The following is a 25,512-nucleotide window of genomic DNA, read 5'->3' as shown; positions in this document are numbered from 1 at the left end:
TATAAGAAGATTCTAATTTTTCCACATCCTCATCAACAAATGTTATTATGTCCCTTTTATTGTAAACTTCTAGTGGGTGAAGTTATGATATGAAGGGATCTCTAGATGTGGAAGTTATTATACTGTTTTGTTTTCGATAAGAACTCAAGTGCAACATTCAACTTTAGGCCAATACTGAAACACATTTTGTAAATAACAAGACAGCATTGCTTATGGTCTCTGATTTAGGTCTGGTATGGCTAACTTCTTAATACAAAGAAGTTATGCTTAACCAAAAATTCTTATACATGATGATAATTTTACACCCATTCATAGGGTTCCTAGGTGCTGAAATGATAACGTAACAAGCGTGTAATCTCTAATACACATAAACTAAAACATGCTCTTGGCCTTTAATTAAGTAACATATAAACACATACTTGCATTTCCCATACACATGTTGAATGATTATCTTGATATATGACATTAAAAAATAGTTCTTTATTTCCTGTACTATTTCCCACTGGCTAAGCTAAAGTCAAAGATATCTGGTGATAATACATTCAGTAAGGTATTTGCTTTGTATCAATGAAATGTTACAAGTAAGACTATTTTACAATATCATATAATAATATGCTTAGAGAAATATTCCAAATAAATATATAATTTTCTAGGAGTGGGTTCTAGTGCTTAGAATTTGTAAATTGTATTAAATAAATCTGTGCATACAACTTGCAGATAACTGTCAAGTTCAATGTTCCTTGGCTAGGTTTGTTCTTGAAAAATAGTATATTCTAGTATTCTTAAAAATCAGTAATGACTTTTCTAGCCAAAGCATTATGCTACTTAGATAATGATGTGAAAATAAAGAAATCTGGGAGCTTTTAACCAACAGAGGAGAAGTTACCCATTTTAGAGCTGTTCCTAAACTGGTGAGGTGGAGAGACAGATGTGACTTAATAGACGATTTATAATAATTTTCAGTTCATAAAATTTGATTTCAGTTATTTTTAGGAAGTTGGCTATGCTTTTAGTACTCAAGGATGTTCTGATCCATTACAAATTTTCATGACCTACTCGATATCTTTCAGAAACCCCTTAACAATTTTTGAACCGGTATTTGAAGTCTTAGGGTTTTAGTCTTTCCCAGCACCCTCTCTCCTTTTGGAACTTACATCCAATCCTTTTCCAATCAACCCATCACAGTAATCACTGCTTTTGTACTTGTATACTTTGATTGTAAGGCAAGTGCTGTAAACTACAAATGTGATTTTGTTTAAATAAAAATTAACTTCAAATAGTTTTCCTTTTTTGGTAATATTGAGGTAATTGAAGTTTAAGTGAGCTGATTAGTTTCAGGTCATGAAATCAAAGTATTTAGCACTGAATTTCCAAATCAGTTATTTGAATTATATAAAGTCAATTCCACTATCATACAAATGGTGTAGTTAAATGGCCATATATAACAGTATAAGTGAAATTAAGGGAAGATACACAAACAGATAAGACAGATTAAATGACTATTGTTAACAGTACACTTTGGACCTGTTGTCCATTAGCTGATAGTCATTTTATTTAATGACTGTATTAGTCTTTTAACCGGATTTTGTAAATGTCTAATTATTGTGATTAAATGTAGATTTCTCAGTAGATTCCTGAGGATAATGTCAGTATAGATAAAAATATTTTATTAAACATCAGAAAATAATAATAAGATTCTATTGTAAGCATTGAAAAGTTATGGCAAACTAAGCAACTTCTCAAAATCACAGTATGTATGCTTTGTGTGTGAATACATATTTTGTGCATAATTATCAATATTTAACAGCCCTAACAACATTTCATGGAAAAACACATCCTAATCCATCAGCCAGACAGAATATGAGAATAACCACTATTTGTATCTAAATAACACTTATTTAACCTACAAAAAATATTTTATCCCTTACCTCTGATATGATTCTCTACTTTTAAGAAATGCAAGCTATTATTATTATTAAAGGTTTCAGAGATAAAACTTCAGTCAGTATAAAAAATTGTAATTATATACATAAAAAGGAGAAAAAGGGCAAGATATCTATTATTTGGATTACATAATACATATTTAATGGTTTATATTATATGTGCTTTAAGTGGTTGAGATTGAGGAATAAACATTTAATAATAATGAAGTTCCAAAAATAAGTGAAATAGACTTCCAAGGTGTAAAAATTATTGATCTGAAGAAGAATTTACAGAAAATGGCTGGTGATGTACGTCTCTGAATTCTTTCTAATTCTACTTTATTTTAGACTGTGGAGTATACATATTTGTATTAAAATTTTCAATATACCATATAAAAATGTAACACTCTCAGAAAAAAACAAAACACAACAAACTTGAGATAGTTACATAAAAAAAAAAAAAAATCATGTGTTGATAAACGAGCATGGAGTGGGAAATGCCATTGGAAATAAAATAAACAGAAATTGCAACAATAAAGACAGATTTGATAATAAGGAGCAAGAAATATATGCAGACATCCTTCAAGTTCTGTAAAAATTCCTTGCTTACAATTTTCTTTGAGAAGAAATCTTGATTAAACTCCTCATGGAATATGATCTGCACATTTCAGTTTCTCTAGTAAATAAAAATGACAGAATACTATTTCTTTTTTCAACACCTGCTTCCAGAGCTTTTTCATGACTGGCATTCAACCAGTGTTTGGCCCATGCTGCAGTCTTTCTTTAACAACTCTCCAGCATCCATGAACCCCCGGCAGGAAGCAGCTATCCTCAGTGCTCTCAGATACACTGGCAGAGTGAACCCAGGATCAGAACTGGTATCAAGTCTAAATTTGCATTAGACAACCACTTGCCCCAAGACAGTGACTCCCTGAGACTCCACTCTACCCATCTTCTGTACCAACCGAGGCTGTGTGGGCACCTGAGCTTAATCGACGTAGCAGGAGGTGGAAGGCCTCAAAGTGCCCTGGGCATATTGCTGAGCTGCTGCTGGCCCAGTACCGGTGACAGCTGGACTCACGTCCTAGAGTGAACCATCCCACTCACTTCTATGTCTAGCACAGGGAGTGAACAACTGTAACTCCTACCAGTAGTCCCTGGACAAGTCACAGGAAGCAGCTGACCTTGGCCTGCACAGAGGCCCTCCCAAGAAGCTCCAGAATAAGCATACCTGGTGGCCAGCTTCAAACCCAAACAAAACACCACCTGATCAGCCCCAGAAGTAGCATACCCAACGAATGGTCTTGACAAGCACCAGAGTCTGCTGGGTTGAATCTAGCTCCGTGGAGTCGGCACTCACACAATAGCTTGTACACTTTTGTTGTGGCCAATCCTCACAGCCAGTAAACCTAAGGGTCAATCCCACCCAGTGCTAAGAGCAATCACGTCTCAAGTACAAGAAGAGGGTACACACAGACCACACAGGGGACACTCCTGGAACATCAGCTAAGGTGACTAGGAAGACTGCTACTGGGCCCCAAAGGACACTCTGCCAAGACTGGGAGATGGAACAGATCTACCTAATATATAGAAACAAACATATAGAGGCAGCCAAAATGAAGAAATAAAGAAACACATCCCAAATGAAAGAACAGGAGAAAACACAAGAAAAATAACTAAATGAAGTGGAGAGGAGCAATCCAGATACAGAGTTCACAACACTGGTTATAAAGATGTTTAAGGAACTTAGTGAGAACTTCACCAAAGAGATAGTAAACATGAAGAAGTGCATAGAAACCATAAAAAAGAACCCATCAGAAATGAATAATACAATAACTACAATGAAGGATACACTAGAAGAAATCAAAAGCAGATTAGGTGAAACAGAGGATTTAATCAACAATGTAGAAGACAAGGTAGCACAAAACACCCAATCAGAGCACAAAAAAAAAAAAGAAAAAAGAAAAAGAAAAGAAAACAAAACAATGAAAAATAAAATGAGGAGAGCTTAAGGAACCTCTGGGACAACATCAAGAGTAACAGCATTCTCTGAACAATAACGAATGTCAACTACAATTTTATATATATATATATATATATATATATATATATATATATCTATATCTATATATATATATATAGATATATAGATATAGATATATATATATACAAGAAGCGTAGTACAGCATTAGGAATAGAGACAGTGTAAATATAATGGCTGTGTGCGATGCCAGAGGGATAGTGGATGGGGGAGGGTGTTGTCACTGTGTGAGGCATATAAATGATAAATGTCTAACTATTACATTGTTTTGTGCACCTGGAACTAATAAAAAAAGTTATTAAAAAAAAAAAAAGAGTAACAGCATTCTCATCATAGGGGTAAAAGAAGGAGAAGAGAAAAGGCAAAGGATAGAGAAGATATTTAAAGAAATAATGACTGAAAACTTCCCTAGCCTGGCAAAAGAAATACACATACAAGTCTAGGAAGTGCAAAGAGTTCCAAACAAGAAAAACACAAAGAAAGCCACATCAAAACATATAATAATTAGTATGTCAAAGTTTAAAGACAAAGACAGAATCTTAAAAGCAGCAAGAGAAAAGCAGTTAGTTACCTACAAGGGAGCTCCCATAACACAATCAACTGATTTCTCAACAGAAACTTTGCAGGCCAGAAAGGATTAGCATTACGTACTCACAGTTATGCTAACAAGGAAGTACAACCAAGACTACTCTACCCAGAAAGATATCATTTAAAATTGAAAGAGAGATAAAGTGCTTCCCAAATTAAAAGAAAAAAGCTAAAGGAATTCATTACTACCAAACCAGTATTACAAGAAATGTGAAAATGACTTCTTTTAGAAAAAGAAGGTTTAGGGGGGAGAAAGAACATACACATGAATAATAAAATGGCAATAACTACATACCTATGATTAATTACTTCAAATGTAAATGAATTAAATGCTCCAATCAAAAGACAAAGGGTGGCTGAATGATAAGAAAACAAGATCCATATATATGCTGTTTACAGGAGACCCACTTCAGATCTAAAGACACACAGCCTAAATATACAGGGATGGAAAAAAGATGTTTCATGCAAATGGAAATGAAAAAAAAAGCTGAGGTAGCAATACTTATATCAGACAAAATAATCTTTAAACAAAGGCTATAATAAGAGATAAAGGAAAACATTTCATAATGATAAAGGGATCAGTCCAGGAGGACATAATGCTGTAAATGTTTATGTACCCAACATAGGAGCACCTAAATACACAAAGAAAATGTTAACCAACATTAAGTGAGAGAGTCATAGTAATGCAGTCATAGTGAGGGACTTTAACACCTCATTGACACCAATGGATAGATCTTCCAGACAGAAAATTAACAAGAAAACAGCATCCTTTAATGACATTTTGGATCAGATGGATTTAATTGATATTTTTAAAGCATTTCTCCCCAAAACAGGAGAATCTACATTCTTTTCAAGGGCACATGGAATATTTTCCAAAATAGACCAATTGTTAGGCCACAAGACAAACCTGGAGTAATTTAGAAAGAATGAAATCATACCAAGCATATTCTGTGACCGTGATGGTATAAAACTAGAAATCAATTACAAGAAAAAAAAACAAAACAAAAACTCAAAAACAAACAAACAAAAAAACTTGAACACACACAATCACCTGGAGGTTAAATAACATGCTACTAAATAATAAATGTTGTAACAATGAGATCAAGAAAGAAATCAAAAGATACTTTGAGACAATTAAAAATTAAAACACAATGACCCAAAAATCTATGGACACAGAGAAAGCAGTCCTAAGAGGGAAATTCATAGCAATACAGGCTTACCTCAAGAAACAAGAAAAATCCCAAATAAACAATCTAATTCTACATTTAAAGGAACTAGAAAAAAAACAGCAAAAAAAGCCCAAAGTGAGTAGAAGGAAGGAAATAATAAAGATCAGCGTGGAAATAAACAAAATATAGAGCTAAAAAAAAACAAAACAGAAAAGATTAATAAAACCAAGAGCCTGTATTTTGAGAAGATAAACAAAATTGGTAATCCTTTAACGAGAGTCATCAACAACAAAAGAGATGACCCAAATAAGTAAAATCAGAAATGAAAAAGGGTAAGTGACAAGAGACACCACAGAAATACAAATGAAGATAAGAAAATATTAGGAAACATTATATGCCAACAAATTGGAAAATATGGCTAAAATGGATAAATTCCTGCAAACATACAATGTTCCAAAACTAAATCAAAAAGAAAAGAAAATCTGAATAGTCCAATTACTACTAATGAAATCGAATTAATGATCAAAATGTCCCACAAATAAAAGTCCTGGACCAGATGGCTTCACAGGTGAATGTTACCGAACACTCAAAGAAGAATTAACACCTATACTTCTCGAGCTAGTCCAAAAAAAATCAAGAGGATGGAAGGTCCCAAGATCATTTTACAAGGCCACCATGACACTGATTCCAAAGACAGACAAAGACAGTATAAAAAATAAAATTATAGGCTAACATCCCCGATGAATGTAGGTGCAAATATCCTCAAGAAAATATTTGCAAACTGAATTCAGTAATACATTATACAGATGACACACCATGATCAAGTGGGATTTATTCTTGGGATTTGAAGTTCGGTCAACATGTGCAAATCAATTAACATTATATATCACATAAGCAAAATGAAGGATAAAAAACCACATGATCATATCAATAGATGCAGAAAAAGCATTTGCCAAAATCCAGCATCCATTTGTGTTAAAAAACCCTCAGTAAAATGGTAATAGAGGGAACATACCTCTTTTATAATGAAATCCATGTATGACAAACCCACAGCTAATATCACACTCAATGGGGAAAAGCTAAAATCATGCCCATTAAGATGAGGAGCAAGACAAGGATGCCCATTTTCACCACTTTTGTTCAACGTAGTATTGGAAGCCCTAAACACAGAAATCAGACTAAAAAAATAAATAAAAGGCATCCAAATTGAAAAGGAAGTAGGATGACTGTCACTACTTGCAGATGACATGATACTATATAGAGAGAACCCCAAAGATTCCACCAAAAAACTATTAGAACTTATAAATGAATTTGGTAAAGTATCAGGATACAAAACTAACATTCAGAAATTGGTTGCATTTTTATACACCAATAATGACCTATCCAAAAGGAAAATTAAATAGATCTCATGCACAACTGCATCAAAAAAATATAACTAGAAATAAATGTTAAGGAGGAAATGTTAAGAAATGTTAAGGAGAAATAAATGTTAATAATTAAGGAGGTAAAAGACCTGTATTTGGAAAAGTATAAGACATTGAAGAATGATACTGAAGACGATACAAATAAATGAAAACATATACAGTGCTCAAGGATAGGAAGAATTAATGTAATAAAAATGTCCATACTATCCAAAGCAATCTACAAGTTCAATGCAATCGCTATCAAAATACCAATAGCATTTTTTACAGAACTAGAAAAAATAATCCTAAAATTTATATGGAACCATAAAGACCCCAAATAGCCACAGTCATCTTGAGAAAGAAGAACGAAGCTGGAGATATCATAGTACATGAAATCGAACTTTAATACAAGGCTACAGTAATCAAAACAGCAAAGCTCTGGAATAAAACAGATGCATAGATCAATGAAACTGAATAGAGAGCCCAGAAATTAACCCACAACTCTATCCTCAATTAATCCATGACAAAAGAAGCAAAAATATACCATGGGGTAAAGATAGTCTATTCAATAAAATGGTGCTGGGAAAACTAGACAGATACATGCAGAAAAAGAAAAAAAAAGAAACTACACTTTATTACACCATATATAAGAATAAACTCAAAATGGATCAAAAACTTAAATGTAAGACCTGAAAACACAAAACTCCTAGGAGAAAACATAGGCAGTAAGCTCTCTGACGTTGCTCTTAGTGATATTTTTTTTTTCTGATCTATCCAGTAGGGCAATGGAAACAAAAGAAAAAAATAAACAAATAGGGCTACATCAAACTAAAATATCAAACTAAAAAGTTTTCACAAAGCAAAGGAAACCCTCAACAAAATGGAAAGACAACCTAATGCACAGAAACATTTGCCAATGATACATCTGATAAGGGGTTAATATCCAAAATTTATAAAGAACTCATGCAACTTAACACAAAAAATACTAACACTCCAGTTAAAAAATGGGCAATAGACCTGAATATACATTTCTCCAAATAGTACATACAGATGCTCAATAGACATATGCAAAGATGCTCAACATCACTTATCATCTGAGAAATGCGAATTAAAAGCATAATGAGATACCACCTCATACCTGCAAGAATGGACATCATCAAAAAATCAAGAAATAAGTGTTGGCGAAAACGTGGAGAAAAAGGAACCCTTGCACACTTTTGGCAGGATTGCAAATTGGTACAACACTATGGAAAACAGTATGGAGATTCCCCCCAAAATTAAAAATAGAACTATCTTATGATCTAGCAATTTCACTTGTGGGTATTTATCTGAAGAAATGCGAAACACTAATTCAAAAAGATATATGTGTTCCTACATTCATTGCAGTACTATTTACTATAGCCAAGATATGAAAGCAACTTAAGTGCCCATCAATAGATGCTTGGATAAACAAGAATTGGTACATATACTATATACAATGGACTACTATACAGCCATAAAAAAGAATGGAATCTTACTACCTGCGACAAATTGGATGGAACTGGAAGGTGTTATATTAAGTAAAACAAGTCAGACAGACAAAGACAAATACCATATAATATCACTTATATGTGGAATCTAAAAAACAAAAGAAACTAACAAAACAGAAACAGACTCACAGATGTAATGAACAAGGTTATGGTTGCCAGATAGGAAAGGGGTTGGGGCGGTGGGTCCGGTGAAACAGATGAAGGGATTAAAAAATACAAATTCGTAGTTATGAAACAATCATGAGGATGTAAAGTATATGGAATATAGTCAATGATGTGGTAATGACGATGTATAGTGCCAGGTGAGTACTAAACTGGTCAGGGGGTGACTTCGTAAATTATATAAATGTCTAACCACTATACTGTACACCTGAAATTAATATAAAATAATATTGAATGTCAATTGAATATCATTAAATTGAAAATTGAAAATTTGAAAATTTGAAAATTGAACCATTTTTAAAAGGGGGAAATAAGTTAAAGGGGAATAAGAGGTTCAAATTTCCAGGTCCAAAACAAATAAGTCATGGGAACGTAACGTAAAGCATAAGCAATATAGTCAATAATATTATAATAGTGTGGTGTAGTGTCAGATGGTTGCTGGATTTATCATGGTGATGACTACTTTAGGTGTATAAATGTTGAATAACTGTAGTGTATACCTGAAATGAATGTATTATTGAATATTAGCTATATTGTAATATAAATCTTTAAAAAAAGTACAAATGAGACATTAAATTTTCTATGCGGCCTGTGATAGAATTTTAATGCAATTTTCCCTATTCTTTCCTCCCCCTCTTTCTTCTACCCTCCCTTTTCTCTGTATGTGTTTTGCTTTTCTATGTATTAAGAAAAATCATAATTGCAAAACTGAACTATTATTAAAGCTTGTTTTAAATCAGTGCCTGGGAAATAAATTAGCCCCTACTCCCACACAGTAATAATGTCAGTAAATGAGAGCTTCCAGTTATGGTGCAGGAAATTAAAGCAATGATGGTCAGAGCTTTAACAGAGCCACAGGAGATGACACATTATTGAAAGAAAGATAGATCTGTACTATCCAGAAGATGACATCTGTCCCAAAATAAATGACTAAAACACAAAGCAAACAAGGTGAGTCAGTTCCCTAAAAAGAAAATTTGCAAATATATATAGAGAAAAATAAAATCACAAAAAAAAAAAAACAGAAACATAAAATAAAAGCAAATCAGGAACAATAAAAGAGCAAATTGAACAACTTAAACTCAATATTTGAAGTAATACAAGGTCACAAATAACTATACCATTCAATTTAATATCTTAGACAAGAAATGCATTAATTAAAGTATAAAATCCTATGATCTCAGAGAAGTAAGTGCTAATGGGTTTATTTTGGGGGTGATGAAAAATGTTCTAAATTCAATAGTGGTGATGGGTGTCTAACACTGTGACTATAGTAAAAAACTATTCAAGTGTACATTTTGAAAGAGCGAATTTTGTGATATGTGAATTATATCAATAAAGGTATTATTTTTAAAATTCTATGATCTAGCTAATCCCCATTCCCCTAAAATGTCTTTAGAGGGAACCCCCAATTATGCTTTTATCTATTTCTAATCTGTTCCACAATTGTCAGTGAGATCCACAAAATGAATCATAATTCACAGTTAAATTAAAAAATAATTACTATTTGCTACATTTAGAGAAATAGTTTTATATAGCCTGTCTGTACTCAAGAAAAAAAAATCAACAGAAGTGAAATGGTCTTCTAATCATATTGTTGGTGCCTCTGCACCAACATATATTCTATTTTAACAACATATATGCTCCCAATAACTCTGGAGTCCTCTTCTCGTCATTCCCTCCTTATGAATCCTTTCTTCTGGGAAGTGAGCTGCTTTATCACCAACATATTCAAACTGCTGATTGCTGGTGAAAAGTCATGAAATCTGGCTTATTAACTTCTGTACAAATTGATGTTAGCTAACCTCAATGGAGCCTTCACTACTGCTTGGAAATCTTTTTATTCATGTCTAATTGGCTCCTTAACACATTTTCCATAGTACTCCTTTCAAAGCTTCAGATCTTCTGTCCTCTCAAGATGACCTCACCTATTCACTCAGTAATACTAAGTGATGCATTTCCTACTTAATGGAAAAGTTCTTCCACTTCCCAATTTATCTTACATGTTCTTTCCTTCACATTCACCTCAGAAGAGAGGAATCATTTTACCACTTGAAAAACATCCTAGTTTGGTGGAAATAAACGTGGCATTTTATCATACATCTACTACTATTTAAGTCTATAACCATGGGAAAGGCAATTGATTTATCTGGTCGTAGATTTTTTCATCTGTAAAAGTAATGACTTGGACTTCGAGAATACTAAGGCCACTTCCAGTACTATGTACATGAAGGTTTTCCTCACCTCTTATCCAATCTTAGGACTCTCTACCCTTCTAGAACCATACCTTTCATATAAACACACACACACACACGTGTGTATGTGTGTGTATATATATATATATCATATATGTGTGTGTATACATATATGTATATATGTATATATGTGTGTATATATATGTATACACACACAGACACACACACACACACATATATATATACATGCTCAATATATATATTGAGTACAAATGAAGCATAAGATATTCTTTCTAGGAATCTCCTATCAGCTGTGCTTGGGAACTCTTTTTTTTTTTTATCATTCTTCATTACTGTTATCACTTGAGTTAATATTTTCGCTATTTCTCAAACTTCTTTAGGGTATAAATAATACTCTATTACTACTGATTTATCTCTCTTCACACCTTCCAATTTGGCTTCTGCTTCTAGCACTGTATGAAAATAGTTGTTGCAAAGTCAAATTATTTTTCTTCAATGCTATCCAACTTGGATTATTTTTGACATAAAACACCATGGTTTTGAAACATCATCTTGAAACTTTCTTCTCACTTTGCCTGATCCCAAATCTTGTGGTTCTTTTTCTAAGGTTCTGGACACCTCTACTGTCTTTCTACTTTTATTTTCTCTCCTCAATCTATTCATCAGAGATCTATCTTGGTCATCTTTCTAATCCTTTCCTATTGAAACTTTCATTCATTCTCAGAATCCCTACTGTTACCTTGATACGGATTACAAAACTATTTTTCATTGAACTCCTTTCCAATATGCTGGACTTCTCTACATACATGTCTCACCAATTTAAAGTGATACTGAAAATAAAATTGAGTACTACACTTCAGTTCCCATGTAGAAAAAAAAAAAAAAGGGAAAAACACAAATTGTCCCTGTTCCTATAGTCTTTCTGTTAATGATGTAAGTAACTCTCCAGTGACTAGAACTGATATGTTCGGAAGAAGAGAAGCCATTCACGTCAGGGCCTGCAACGTCCTCTGAAAACACAGATTTTAATACAGTTAGTACTTCATTTGACAAATGTCTCAATGCTGGTAAAGATATTAAAATAATGATCTCTTTATGATTACTCAGGGTTATAATTTAGATGTGAAAAATATCATGCTGTTTTAAAACAGTGTCATACTGAATCTCAGGACTTTTTCTCTTTTTACGTAACAACAAAAGTATAACCATGAATTGAATTATCCCCGTTTGCTTTTCCAGTTCCTTCATTTATTGCTTTAAGTGATACAAACACCTTAGCTTCCAAGAAAATCCAAAGCTTCTAGTTTAACTATATTTAAAAAGAGAGAGAAAACAAAAAACAAACAAAAAAAAAGAAAAGAAGGATAGAAAACATAAACTCACACTTTATCTGTTCCATAACTCCTGTAGTCTACTGCAGCTGACACAGCCACAATGAGTGCAGGCATGCCATAGCCGACCAGGTAAAAATATTTCCTACGTGAATGTTCGCTCTCAAACACCTCCACCAACATAATATAGAGCTGCACGCCCTCCAAGAACATCCAGGTGAAGGCAGCCAAGAAGAAGAAATGTAAGAGTGCCGCAAAAACTGCACAGGCAATCTAGGAAAAGAACAAATGATTTAGTCAGATAATTACTAAATGAAATATTATCAATTGCCACAAAATTAAAATACATATTTATCAAGACTGCAGTAAAAAAAGATATATATATATATATATATATATATATATATATATATATATATATATCTGCAAAATAATCTATACAAAATTCTTAAAGTTCAGATATTAACCCAATTAAATATAACCTATATTTAAAAAACTATAACATTTTATTAATAACGGCTTAAGAATGACAGCATAACATTATAATAAAGACAATAACATTTAGGAAAAAGTTCTAAGAACCTATTGATAACAATTGCTGAGATTAGTCTAAACATTTAAAAATAGGTCTCAGAAATTTTTCTCTCCGCCATTATCATGTCTGTACTAACATATTAAGTTCTTCAGTTGTAAATGAAAGGTAAATATTAAAACTAAGAATATGGGGGCTGATCCGATGGCTCAGGGGGTTAGAGCTCCATGCTCTTAACTCCGAAGGCTGCTGGTTCGAAAAACTAAGAATAAAGTTCTTAAAATTAAATTAATTATAGTATTTTATGATGAGATTATTATTATTATTATTCAGTATTTATTTCTTCCCTGCCTTGTTTCAGAAAGTATCTAAGGTGGGATTGGGAAGTTCATGCTGCATAGGTGTAAAAGTACATCTGGTTATAACAAAGTGTTCCAAAACTGCTTTTTCTCTCTCAATTTTTTGTTATTGTACTAAATGTTGGTCTAGATAAGCTTGGTCCAAAAAAGGCAGCCAACAGTTCAAAACAGTTTCAACTATTTTCTTTGTCATATTTTATAAGATACTACAAGTCTGAGCTGACCATATATTAATTTTCTCATGTCAGTTTCTGAAATACTCCTTTGGGGTCTTCATTTTTTATAAGTCCTAACTAAAGTATATAACTCCTACTAGAAAGGGGGAGGATATTTATACAAATTATCAGAGGAGTTTGGGTTCAGCAATGAGTATCATCCTTGAGAAACGAGACAAAGAGTAGGTCAATCACTTTGGGTTATAGAGATGACAATGCGGGTGAGATGAGAAAATCAAATATCAGAAGACTAGAGGGAAAGGAGAGCACACCCAACATATGAGACGCAGGAAGAGGACGCCTGTTCAGCAATAAGAGTGAGCTAAGTTTGGCTGAACTGCACTCTACCCAAGGTTTTTATATCAATCATTGTTCTTTATGCTATTTGTCAGAAATTAGTTTTGTGCAGTATGCAACATTTAGGGAGTTTACCATACTGTATGTACCATCAGGAAACAAAAATATGAATAAAGTTTCTAAATGAAAAGAAATCACACAGTGTTTGAATTGCAGGTTAAAAAGAGAATGGAATAATTTACTTTTGGAAAATAACACAGTTTGCCATTTCTTGCTTTTCAGAGTTAGACCTTCAACTATTAATTTTTTGTTATCAGAAGGCTTTAATTTTTGGGGGAAATAAATGTGCACTTTGATTGCTTATTCATATGTATGCATTTATGGGAAAAGCTGTCACATTTGTATATGATAACCAATTAAAAGTATAATCACCATAATTGTACCCTTTACAGGCATTAATCATGAATGTATAATCACAAATACGAATCCAACTGCATTTTTATTGTAAAGTGCTCCATACATATGGGCACATACCAGAAAACAGCATTAAGAGAATGAATTATTTATTATGCCTACAAGTTTTCTTAAAAAAGTTTTCTTTTTATTTGCAGTTTTACTCACGAGAAGAAACTCACACCATGTGCATGAATCTTACATAAACAGAAAAGGGCCTCACAAAAATTAAAACTGGGAATAAAGCCTGTATGATATATTAGATATTATCTGTTATTCATATTTTCTGTTTGGTTTTGTCAAGAACAGTTGGCCAGTACATTTTCATTTTCTCCCTTTTTTCCCCTTTCTCTTCCTCCCTCCCTCACTTCCTTTATTTCTTACTATAGTAAATGTAGTTAGTACTAAAGTGTGAAGTTGACACTTAAAGATGTGAACAGAAGTTGAGCAAGTACAAAGTATCAAACTAAATTCAGGAAGAGTTATATATACAAAAAATGTCTTGCAGTTTGAACTATTTTCTAAAATATATCAATTAGAAAAAGTCATTTTGACATGAGGTTTTTAAGATAACATTAACCATTTTGAAACAAAGTATATTATAAACTTCAAAAACTAACAATTTTATCTGTTGAAAAAGATACTCCTCCATTCCCCAAATAATTTTATTTCACTTTCCTCAATATTCAGCTCTGTAATTTTTAAAAGAGGAAAAACAACAACAACAACAACAATAACAAAACTAGTGAAGAGACACCGTTCTTTAGAAAGGTAAGTTAATAAACAGAATTCCTACAGAAATGTACATTCATACATCCATAACATAAGCTGCTTATTTATGATAAGGTGACATGAAAAGGGGGAAACTGAATACGGTCTGAAAATTAGTATCTGTCTTAGATAACTGGAAGAAAGCGTGTTTTCAAACATGAGTTTTCCCAGTATTGGACAGCTGGGAGGGGAGAATACCAATGCAAGTTGCTTACTGGTTGGTCAGTTCGGTTTATCCCAATGAGGAAGAGTAATTCTGCTACAAAGAGGCTGATGCATAGGTTCTTGTGGATGGTGTTACGGTCACTCTGGAGCCCACGGAAAAAGCAAAATGTGAAGATGCAAATCAGGAGACAAACAAGGGACAGCAAAATTCCAACCCATGTGATCACATCCAGAAGGAGGTCATGGACCGCATCACTGTGCTGGAAACACAACGAAAAAGCCTTAAGTTGCAATTATGCATAACCAATTGTAAACAGTTATAAAGGCCTGCATGAATGAAGGATGATTTTAACAATGTACTAAATATTCTCCATGTACACAATGAATAAGATAACTCAATTATTGGGTTTTCTAGTTCATAGGTAAAATATTTTGTCTTCTCTCAGTTCAATATTTAAGGATGTCAATCAATAGTATCTGCACCTTTCTTAGCTACATACATTTTCAGAATATAGCGGAAGCAAATCAACTTAATTCTGGCCAAAGATTACAAAAAAAGCTTTTTTTTTTTTTTTTTTAATATAGCTGTTTTAGGCTTAATTTTTTATTTATTTATTTTTTTACTATTTCCAGTACAGAATACCCTATTTAAAATTTAGGCTTAGAGAAGTGGTATCTCAATTGAAATGCTGTTTGAATCACTGGGGGATTTTTATTAAAAAATATAATTCCTCTGTCCTATAAACACTTTATTAGAATTTCCAAGGTTGAGTTAAAAAAAGTGTGTATTTTTATAAAGATCCACAGTTAACTCTGATGAAGAGCCATGTGTGTCTACCATTTATTTCGTGGAAAATCTAAAAGAATGAAGATATTCACTGGATTTATATTCATATTGAATGGTTTAAGGAGATCAGGAAGTTTAATCCTTGAAGGGTTTTACATGAATAGAGCCTGTTATGCTCAGATGGAAAATAAGCATTCAAAATTACTATATATGCTAACAGCATAAAACAGATAGCGGAGCTAAGGAAAAGCAAAAGCTTACAAAAACATTTTCATGAGACTGAATCTTTCTGGCTCTGCTGAAACAGCTCTGCGAGCTCCATACCTGCCATGTTCCTTGGTCTTCCACTACCTCACTTCTGTCCTTGTTCTAAGATTCAAAATTCTATTTCTATCCTATGGTAGTTTGCCTCCCCACAAAACCACCTCTGTGCACCTTCAGAATTTATTGTGGGCCAACACTAGTGTGCCAAGATGTTGGAGCAAACTTGAGAAAGTATCTATGACTGTCAATTTCTCTTTTCTTTCTAGGTTTGCTGAAAAACCTTAAAGACCTAACTTCCATGAGTAGGGGACTGAATACATAAATAATGGTTCACACATGGAATGATATCCTAAATTAAAAAAAAAAAATCAATGTTCTACATTTATAGTCACAAACATGGATGCTTCTCAAAAATCTAAATCTAATCTTAGATTTTTTTTAAAAAAATTAAGTGGCAAAAGGATCTGTATAGTACATTATCTACGTAAAATTATAACACATCTTGATGACATTGATTTTTACAAATATATGCATAAGTACTAAAAGTAACATATGCGTGGAAATTTTCTTAGTAGAAAACAAAGAGCTGGGTTTCTAATTGACATCCTTTTCAGCTGTGTAGATCATACGCATTGATTTTTGTTTTAGGATGAAAATGACTACATTGAGTTGTCTTCCACACTGTTAACTTGCCTTAAAAAAATAGATAAATACCCAGGGTTTTCATTTTTATTTGTTTTTATTCAAAGTTCACACTTGTATGTTTTATACAAACTTCATGCAAAGATTATTCTGAATGTGAAAATTCCTCTTACAACTGAGATACCATGCTGTAGCCTGAATCATAGCACTTCTCATATTGCCAGATATGACTTCACAGTTGTTATTTGATAAAGAACTCTGCTAGACCACTGCAATGAAACAGTTTTAAAATATTCCTGCATAACTCTAGATATATTTCTCGGAAGGAGCGCAAATCATGAAAGAAAACCACATGAAATTTTGTTTTAACTGCTTTGTTCTCCAGGGGATACCACTAAAGTAGTGTTGGGTCTCTGATAGCTCAAATTACTTTTACTATTTGAGAGCAGAGAGTGGTTAGTGCTACCTGGTTCCCTGAACAGAGGGCTATTTGCTCTCTTCTTTGACTCAAAGGAAAGATGCTGAGATTGAGATGAAGCACCAACCTTCAACACAGCAGTCTTCCATAATGGGAAAATGGCAGGTATAATACATTCTCAAATGTATCCTAAAGACCTAAAACACTGAAAGAAATAAAAATGAAAGAAAAAAGGGGGGAGGGGGAGGAATGAAAAAGTCCTGTCTTTCTCTAGGTAGTTGCATTATTAGAGATGTATTTACTTTACTCAGTGCCTTTGTAGGTCCTTCAAAAGCCCCATGTGGAGTTATTAAGAGAAGAATACCACATGTCAAAACATCAGTACAAAAAGGACATAACACTCAAAGACAACAAAAAATCCTAGTGATTAATTCACCTCTCAGGTATGACTGTCTAGCTCAGAAAACATCAACACTGACATCTTGTGTATACTGAACGGTGATGGCAGCACTCTTTGAATACAACCCAACACTATAATTTTATCAGTAAAATGAAAGGAAAAGAACAATCGACATTAAAAGTTAATAACAGCTGCGAGTAGAGCTCTTTACAACAGTATGCCATACTAGAATTACCAGGGGGCCAAACCATGAAAAATGATCAAACCCCCTTCAAGAGGACATCCAATGGATAGAACTCCTAGGTATAGCTGTAACAATGTGATCATGGATCAAGTAATTCTATTAACCAAGTTCCACGTTTGTGAGCATTATATAACTCAGTCACCTATTACACCAACTATATACCATTATGTGCCTTGACATCTTTTTAATCTTCTGTCTTATTAATGTATCCCAGCTCCTAGTAGTGGGCTTGACACATAGAAAAATGCTCAATAAATATTTGTTTATGAATGATTATAACAATCCCACTCCACCTTGACCAAACTGCCTTAGAGTTAAGTCCTCTTATGTCATCATAGCTTTAGCACCCATTTAATTTCTACTGGATGTTTAAAAAGGTATCAAATATTAAATGTCCAAGTCTGAGACTCTGATCTTATTTTGTTTCCCCGCTCCCCACCCTCCCAATATATGCTCTTCCCTATGTTTTCCCCATTTCAGTAAATAGTAACTTCATTCTTTGAGGTGTTCTGGCCAAAAACTTAGGAGTCATATTGATTCTTCTCTTTCACACACTGCATTTACTACATCAGGTAATCTTGTAGGTCCTGCCTTCTGAATCTGACCACTCCTTATCACCTCAACTGCAGCAAATTGGTTGGAGCCATCTGATTTTTTTTTATAGCCTCCTAATTGATATCTGTACTTTGATTCTCATATCCCCCTTCTATATTCACCAGAATAGAGTATATATATATATATATATATATATATATATATATATGTATATATGTATATATGTATATATGTATATATACACATATATATGTATATATATGTGTATATATGTATATATGTATATATGTATATATACACATATATGTATATATATACATATATATGTATATATATGTATGTATATACACATGTCAGATAATATGACTCATTGATGAAATCATCCAATGCGTCCCATCCATCTCAGTGAAAATAAAAACCAAAGTCTTTACAAAGATCTGCAAAAAATAAGATCTGTACTGTACCCCTGTGCATCATTTCCTATTTTCCCCTTTATTCAATTCATTCCACCCCAGTTGGCCTGCTCTATTCTTTCAATATGTCAAGCACATTCTAGCTTCAGTTTTTGCACTTGATGTTCCCTTGGCCTAAAATGCTCTTTCAAAAGACATCTGCATAGCTTACTCACTAATCTCCTTCAGTCGTGCATTTGAATGTCACCTTCTCACAGAGGGTCCCCCCATCACCCTATGTAAAATTGCAAACATTTTTTCCCCATTCTCTCTCTATTGCTTTTCCTAAATTATTTTTTCTCCTTAACACTTACATAAACTAGATATTTTATTGATGTTTCTTGTTTATTGCCTGTGCCCTCCACTAGATATGTACTCTAAAATAACAAGTTGCTTTATTGCTTCTGATCACCAGTGTATGCCCAGCTCCTATAAAAATCCTCTACCATAGAATGGATAAACAATTAATGTATTGAATGAATAAATAAATCACTCTTTAATTATCCCCCTCTTCTATAATGGATTTAGGTTATAAACTAAACGTTGTATTATGAGGTTCTTCAACCACTTACTCTAAAATATTGAGTAGAATTTAAAGAAAATTAAAGGTGGAAAATGAGAAGGTTGGTACACCATACTATCTTAAGATATGTTGAAATGTCAAGCTGTCAAACAATTGTGACAATGGAAGCAAAATTATGCGTGGAAGTAAAACAATTTTAGAATAAGTCTTAATATCTATAGACATGAATTTAACCTTTTCACACCAATTTTGCAAATATTACCTTGAACAAACTACTTATCCTTTTGACTATCAGAAGCCTCGTACACATAGAGATAAAATAACTGAGTCTTCAGTTTTCTGTGATAAGTAATTAGGATAATATATGTGAAGACAAAAAAAAAGTGAGATTTACCCCCCTCCCCTGTTTAATCTGGAAACCTTCGGGAGATTTTTTCATGTTTGAAAAAACTTTCATTTAAATAATCAAAAGCCTGTAGGAATGACACAGGATGAATCAGAAAAAATAATAACTGTAACAATAATAAATGTTAATGCTATTCCAACTAAGGACACCAAACATTATTCCAACCAACTATTGAATTACCTAATTTCACTTTATTACATTGACAGTTTAGTTTATATTAATACTATTTTGCTACAGATAAATTAAGGCCACAAAATGCCCAAAGTATCTAAAAGAGCATATTTTAACTTTAGAATCTGAATTTCCCCTTCATTACTGTACAATTATGTTTATGACTTCAATAATACACAAAGGACTCAATTTCATCGATATGTTCTTCCTTAAATTATAACAAAAAGACAAATCAAGTAGCAAATAAAGATATAGATTTATTTTTTCCCCAGAATCTGTACCATAGATAAGTTGTTGCAAAGAATGCTTGGAAAACTCACAAAAAGTAAAAATAATAAAAAAATCAAAAACTTCTAGAAAATTAAGAAAAGAGGGAGGTGTGAGAGAAATTCTTCACACAGAATGATTCATCAGAACATACTTTCAGGAAATTCAATGATTTTATCTATATATACAATGTTGAATACTTTGTAAAAACTACGAGAAGTTTCTAATTTTTCCCTTTTCCTTTTACCTCAAGGAATATGCTTTGTCCTATTATTATGGGTTTACTGAATAATTAAAATATCACAAAGGGGTGAGTACCACATTGGTGGAAAAACGATAGCTAAAAACAATGATGTTTTGTGAAAGAAATCACTGTCAATATAGAACTCTAAAATATATCAATAAGTACATTTAATGAAACTAAGTCTGAAGTCATGGAATAAGGAAATGTGTTTTTGCCTCATGATTTAAAAAATAAATCAATCTGAGTACAGACAGACTTTTTGTGGAAATCTTGATATTTCTAACTTTAGTGTCCAAAAAGGAAGTCAGCAAACAATATGGAGAATGAGATTTTGAAATGTTTTTCACTTTAACTGCATAAGTGTTTCCAGATGGGATACAAACCATATGAATTAATTTTGAACTCCTCTGGAAGATTCTTTTTTACAAACATATTTTTAGAAAGTTGCATTTTCCAGACATTTGCTTGAACAATCATCCTATAATAATTACCTCTCGTCGAGTAATTATGAAGAACCTATTTTACTTTCTGCATCATAATGCATTATTTTAATGTTGAGTTAGATTTGTTAAAGCACAATAATATGATTTGTAAATTGCCTCTTAAACATATCTTGTTCCGAACTATTTGTAATATAGCTAAAATTATTATTATTATTATTATTATTATTATTATTATTATTATTATTTTTGCAAACCGAGGAGAAGTAAGTTTGCTAGTAATTATCACATAAGCTTTAAGGCATTGGTTTGAATCATGAATTTCATGAAAGCCAGAGTTACGAAAGGCCTATTTTCTGATAAATGTGGTGTGAACTCTGTGAAATAAGTTCTTAGTATCGCTCTAACTCTTGGGAACCATGTCATCAGACACAAAGGTCACTCCTCAAATGCCTGGGAAAATAAAGAGCTCAGTGGTCTGAGGAAATTAGGATTTACTTTTTAGAAAAAGATGAAGGTCAAAGTGGAGTAACAGTAAGAAGAACCGTATGACTACATTTCTTATGATTTTTATACTAAATTAACCAAAAGAACTCAGGAACAATTTTCAAATTTGTATCAAATTGAGGGAAAAATGCTATCTAAATGATTTCAGGCTTTAATTGCTAAGAGAAAAACACTGGCAAAGTAAGAGCACACGAAAACACTGATTGATATCCAACTTTCCTCTGGAGCCAATACAACTTATTCAGAAATCTCTTTGGTATCACAAGCATAGCATAGCACACCCTAAGTTACTGAGATTTTCTTGTTTTGAATTTTTAAAAAAATTAAAAACTACCATATTTGATAAACAAGATCTGCAACAACCATAATGAAGGAAAGAGAAAAGGGAGTAGGAGAAAATGTGGGAACTTAGTATCTTAATTGTAGCTGAGAATTAAACACAGATATAGGTTAAAAAAAAAAAAATTAAAGTTGATGAACCAAAAAGTGATTAGCAATCAGCAAGAAATTTTTAAAAGACATGAACTGATCAAGAAGTAAATAAGAAAAAAATATCTTAAGAGTACTTGAGGTCTTTTATAAAGTATCTGGGATGAAGGCAGGGGATGAAGCTATGCAGATAGAAAATTCTATGCTTATTGTTTCTGAGGGAAGTACAATGATAATGGTGATGATGATGATGAGAGCTAATGCATGTCTTTAAAAATGTCGGATTCTACTAGAAGTGTTTATTTTATTAGGATACTCACTTAATAGTGTAAAACATTATGATATGATACTATTATTATCTCCTACTTACAGATGAAGAAAAGAAGTACAGAAAATAAGTAATTTATATAAAATCAGTAAACTAGTATCCAATAGAGATGGGATTCGTGGTAGGATGACCAACTGTCCAGGTTTGCTCAAAAATGTCTTAGTTTTAGCATTGCATTTTTGCATCCTGAGAAAGCTCTCTCCAAGACATGAAAAAAATCTCAGAGATCAAAGATGGGTGCAGAAGTATGGAAGTACAAAATTCATATGACAGGTTAGAAAATAGAGGCTGGAAGCAACACTATTTTTAGTGTCAAATGGATGTAGGATCAATTATCCACCTTCCTTAGTGACTGTTGCTGTTTTTCCCCCTTACTATTGAAGTTGGCAACCATGATTTGCAGTTCTCAATATTGGATCATCTATTGTTGCACTATTCTGAGTGATGTGACCTAAATAAGTAATTGCAATAATTTGTGATCCTGAGTTCTTCTTTGACTTTGGATTAACTGTTGTGCTTCGTATCAAGATTGTGACACTTTAATTTTTAACACTGTAAATATTGTGACTGTGTTTTCAAATAGTTCATTAATAAAACTGACAACTACTGTAATATAATAATACTGAAAAAAAATGCTAAACACCAGTGTTATTTTAAAGATACATTGAAGGACATATAAAACTAGTTTAAAGAGATAACCAAAACAGAGCCTATTGCACAACACACAGAAATGAATTTGGGACTTGGCATAAGAGAGAAAGTGGTGTGATCATTCACACAGAGGCTGAATCTCATAAGTCTAGCATGAGATAGGCAAGGTTTTGTATTTTTTGCTTTTTTGTTTGTTTTTGTTTTTTAAATATCTTCCCCCAAAAGACGTCAACACACAGTTGAAATTAATGATTGTAGAATAAGCTTGAGTATACCACAAGCATAAATACACATTATTGTTTTGTTCCCTTTATTTCTCCATGCACCTGAGTAAAGTTACTTTTCCTGATTCAGAGTTTGCAAATAATCTGTCCTGTGAGCAAACAAAGGAAAAATTTTGATGACCAAAGTTTTGGCTCCATATAGTAGAGCTGATTCTGTCAGATTTTACTAATTATCTTACTTTCTTTAGTATATCAAGTGATGTGTTGAGTCATAGCAACAAAACATTACCCCTACCTCTGAGATATTTTAATTTGAAAAAATGAAGTTTCAAATCATCTTTTGATTTCTATAGATTTTTGAAACTTCAGAAGACATAAAACAAAAGATTGTTGACACCTTTTCCAGCTTTAAGCAGACGTTGCTTGTCTATCTACATATTCAACAGATGGTGCAAATGTAAATTTTGGAAAACTCCATTCAGCCTATGAACTTCTTACAAAAGAAAATTAACAGTCCTTACCTACTAAATGCCCCATACATCTTGTAGATGAGGCTGCTAAAATAGGGTATGATTTGATTACCTGTGATAATGAAGTTTCATAATGAAATCTTGGGTCACTTTTTAGTTTTCTCAAAATGTACAGAAATATTGAATGAGTTTTTAACTTTCTAGAAATGGAAGGAGACAGTCTCTTTAGACATGTACCTACGAGATGTCATCAGTGGGGCTTGCCAAGAAAATATGTTAAAGTATTAGCCTTCTGTAAAATCATATTGTCAAAGTATGAAACAAGAAGAATTTCATTCTCTAATATTAAAATATATGATAGATGAAAATGAAGAAAATGGTTACAGTACAACAAATATATATGATGTTTCTCCAAAACTGTTTAGTGAGCTCTGAGGAGGCAAGGGACCTAGGAAACAGATGAACTGACTCTACTTGAGTCATATGAAGTTCTGTGTAGGTTAGGACAAAAACTCATAGAGAGAAAAACACGATTGATTTTGGGGATTTAAGACTGTTTCCTATATATATGTCACAGGAAGGGGCAGTCAAGTCAAATAGGATTTTCTCATTTCTTTAGTAAAACTGTAACTTGTTTAGAATCCAATCTAGATTTCATAAAGCAAAATTACCTCGGTGTTTTAACACCATTATCTATGATAGCATTTTATCTTATGTTGACATCGATGTGCTTGGAAGTGCTTAAAAATGATGAACATTTGGGACATTGATAGTCGATATGATGAATCCGCAAATGCAAAAGAACTAATTGACAAGCAGCTGGTCTACCAAAACAAGCCTATAGATGCAGAGTGGACGACCTTTTTTGGAGAGAGGGGAAGAAATTCTTACAAGACTGAATGCTACTAATTGTCACTGTTGAGTAGTAATAACACACATGTGTAGAATTACTTATTACATAGTAAGTACACTTTTGATCTGGTAGTGTTGTTCTCAGTTGGCTATCTAAAATGTTTATCACCCTGACTGGTGGCCAAATACTCCATGCTCTTCACAACTTCACTAACAGCGGAGAGTACCACAGATCCTCTCCTATATTACCACTTGTGATCTGATTATACTATGCTCCTTAGAACTGGACAGAGCCAGGCTTTCATGGGTGAAAATTTCTTGACTATCCTTTGAATTCAATGATTAAATCCAGTGTGTTAAAACAAAGGTTCCTGGGACTCCTTCAGCAAATTTACTGCTTCTTAGAAAAAAATGGGTGACTTCTCCTAAGAGTGTTTACATTAAAACACACACACACACACACACACACACACACACACACACACACACACAATTTTTGAAAGTGCTTCTTAAAGGGGTTAAGTGACATAAAATGGGGTAGAGGAGCTGAAGTTTAATGAGAGGGAATCATAGAAATGCCAGACTTGAATTACCCAGATGTGTTTACTACTGTTTATATATCATTCTTCTCTTAGAGTCATTTCCTTGGCAGGTAAGAAAAGATAAATTTACCACAGTGAGAAGGAAAAGTTTTAAAACAGAGACAAATTGAATTAGGGTTAAAAGACAAAGTAATTTCACATAACTAGATTACAAAAAGCACACAAATAGAACTACACCAAGCCAAAAATATAAAAGTTTGGTATATTCATTCTAAGAATATTCGTTGGATGCCTAACATGTGTCAGAAACTGAATGAAAGAGAATGTAAATATAAATATACATATGTACACATACATGTGCACATATACACATAGCCCAATTTTAGTTCATTATTCTAGTTTCATTTGGTTTTCTTAGCTAAAGCAACTTCAGGAATAAGTATAGGAAGTAGTTATTAGGGTTTCTTTTTTTCCATTCTCTTGAATAAATTTGTTACATTTTAAACAGAGTAGGGGTATTCCAGATATTAACTCTGGGGACTA

The 25,512-nt window shown here is 32.8% G+C and overlaps 1 protein-coding gene across 29 annotated transcripts in view; it reads right to left on the bottom strand.

Moving 5' to 3' along the window:
* ADGRL3 (adhesion G protein-coupled receptor L3) overlaps window positions 1-25,512 on the bottom strand; it is a 744,191-nt gene that overhangs the window by 76,536 nt on the left and 642,143 nt on the right. For all 29 annotated transcript variants that reach the window (XM_081060173.1, XM_081060156.1, XM_081060146.1 and 26 more), the window contains 2 exons: window positions 15,204-15,413; window positions 12,414-12,634 (listed from right to left, as the gene is read on the bottom strand). In XM_081060173.1, the coding sequence (XP_080916299.1) occupies window positions 12,414-12,634; window positions 15,204-15,413 (431 nt within the window). The remainder of the gene's footprint in view (window positions 1-12,413; window positions 12,635-15,203; window positions 15,414-25,512) is intronic.

The sequence above is a fragment of the Rhinolophus hipposideros genome, assembly GCF_964194185.1.
Source record: "Rhinolophus hipposideros genome assembly, chromosome: 1".
Classification (NCBI taxonomy): Eukaryota; Metazoa; Chordata; class Mammalia; order Chiroptera; family Rhinolophidae; genus Rhinolophus; species Rhinolophus hipposideros.
The sequence above is the reverse complement of the archived record's forward strand: the minus strand, read 5'-3'. Positions and strand labels throughout refer to the sequence as shown.